Below are 1,876 nucleotides of genomic sequence, written 5' to 3'. Positions count from 1 at the left end.
TAATGCCTCACTCCATAAGTACTTTGGGAGACTTGAATTACAAATCATACTTCGAACCATATCCATAAGAGTTCAGTTACGTCTTTCAGCAACACCATTTTGTTGCGGTATTTCCGGCATAGTAAATTGATTTATAATTCCATGATCATGACAAAATAAGGAAAATGGACCGAGGCTTTGTCCAACATAGAGTGTTTACCATAATACTCTCCACCCCTATCCGATCTCACAATCTTAATCTTGCATTTTAGTTGATTTTCAACTTCAGCCTTATAGATTTTGAAAACATCAAGAGATTCAGATTTTTCCTTAATCAAGTAAACATAAGTATAACGAGAATAGTCATCAATGTAAGTGATAAAATACTTATGTCCTCCTATATCAGTGATGAAAGGTCCACAAATGTCAGTATGAATAATTTCAAGAAGTTCTTTACTTCTTGTGGACCCTTTCTTATTTGTTTTCACAAATTTTCCCTTAACACATTCAATACATTGGCTATAATCGGAAAAATCTAGAGTAGGAAGAATTTCTTCTTTGGTTAGACATTGCATTATGTCTTTCGATATGTGACCTAAACGTTTATGCCACAATCTTGAGGAATTTTCATTTTCTAGTTTTTTCCTTTTTCCATTAGTGATTACATTTACGTCCATGGTCAATAGGGATTCCGCATGTTGTTTTCTAAATGAAGCTTATAGAGGTCATTTTCTAATGAACCAGTACCGACAACATGAGAATCAAAATACACTTCCAAACAATTATGCCCAAACTTAAAATCATAACCAAAACGGTCAAGTTTAGAAACAGAAATAAGGTTCTGAGTCATTAATGGAACATATAGTGTATTATTTAAGTACAAATTAAAACCGCCCTCTAAAACTAATAAGAGAGTCCCAATAGCTTCAACATGTAACTCATCTCCGTTACCAACCTTAATGATTCTTTCCCCCTTTTGTAGCTGCTTCTTGAAAGGAATCCCTGCAATGAGTTAGTAACATGAACCATAGCACCACTATCAGCCCACCAAGTATTAGATGGAACATTAATTGAAAAACATTCATGGTAAGTAATATAGGATATATACGGACCTTTGTTGTCTAACCATTCTCGAAACTTTGGGCATTCTCTATGAATGTGTCCATGTTTCTTATAAAACTTACATTTTGGACCAGTTTCCTTGCCCTTACTTGCACTTGCCTTTATGAACTTTCTTTTGTGGAACTTCCTTTCTCCCATTTTGAACCTTTGTTACTTTTGAAAACTTTCTTACGAGTAGTCTTAGCGGTGGTGAGGTGCGCAACATCGGGTTTTTCAATTTTCAACCTTTCCTCTTCTTGGACACACATAGCAATGAACTCGCTCATTTTCCATTTCTCCTTTTAAGTGTTATAGTTGATCTTAAAAGGACCAAACTGAGAAGGGAGAGATTTCATAATGAAGTGAACGAGAAAACTTTCAGATATTTCCATGTCCATGCCCTTTAATTTTGAGGCCATGTCATTCATCATCATGATGTGCTCACGTATCCCACTAACACCATCATACTTCGTGGTAAGCATCTTAAGAATAAGGGTACTCGCATGAGATTTAGATGAGCCCTTAAATTGTTCCTCGACAAATTCTAAGAATTCTTTAGCATTTTCGGAGTCAGGGATGGCTCCTCGAATAGCAGGCGATATAGAATTCTTCATTATCATTCAGGGCATGCGATTTGATCTTTCCCATATATCATAAGTCCTCTTTTGTTCAACCGTACTTTTATCGGTAAGAGATGCAGGTTGATCAAATCTTAAAGCATAGTCCAAATCAGTTATGCCGAGGGAAATCTTAATTTGATCTTTTCACGATGAAAAATTAGTTCCGTTCAAGTGTT

At 35.6% G+C, this 1,876-nt stretch overlaps 1 protein-coding gene across 1 annotated transcript; it reads right to left on the bottom strand.

Moving 5' to 3' along the window:
- Positions 1 to 658: 658 nt before the first annotated feature.
- Positions 659 to 1,239, bottom strand: LOC139841572 (uncharacterized). The gene is made up of 2 exons (XM_071831786.1): positions 1,092 to 1,239; positions 659 to 981 (listed from the first exon to the last, which is right to left on the bottom strand). Exons 1-2 carry the CDS (start codon positions 1,237 to 1,239, stop codon positions 659 to 661), a joined length of 471 nt encoding a protein of 156 aa, XP_071687887.1.
- Between the last annotated feature and the right edge of the window lie 637 nt (positions 1,240 to 1,876).

This window comes from Rutidosis leptorrhynchoides, chromosome 4 (assembly GCF_046630445.1).
Source record: "Rutidosis leptorrhynchoides isolate AG116_Rl617_1_P2 chromosome 4, CSIRO_AGI_Rlap_v1, whole genome shotgun sequence".
NCBI classification, from domain to species: Eukaryota; Viridiplantae; Streptophyta; class Magnoliopsida; order Asterales; family Asteraceae; genus Rutidosis; species Rutidosis leptorrhynchoides.
Note: the sequence above shows the minus strand (reverse complement) of the source record. Positions and strands in the feature narration are given on the sequence as shown.

Coding starts and splice junctions, on each gene's coding strand:
- LOC139841572 (XM_071831786.1), bottom strand. CDS start 1,239: ATGGGAGAAAGGAAGTTCCACAAAAGAAAGTTCATAAAGGCAAGTGCA. Junction 982..1,091: donor AGAATGGTTAGACAACAAAG/GTCCGTATATAT, acceptor AACTCATTGCAG/GGATTCCTTTCAAGAAGCAG.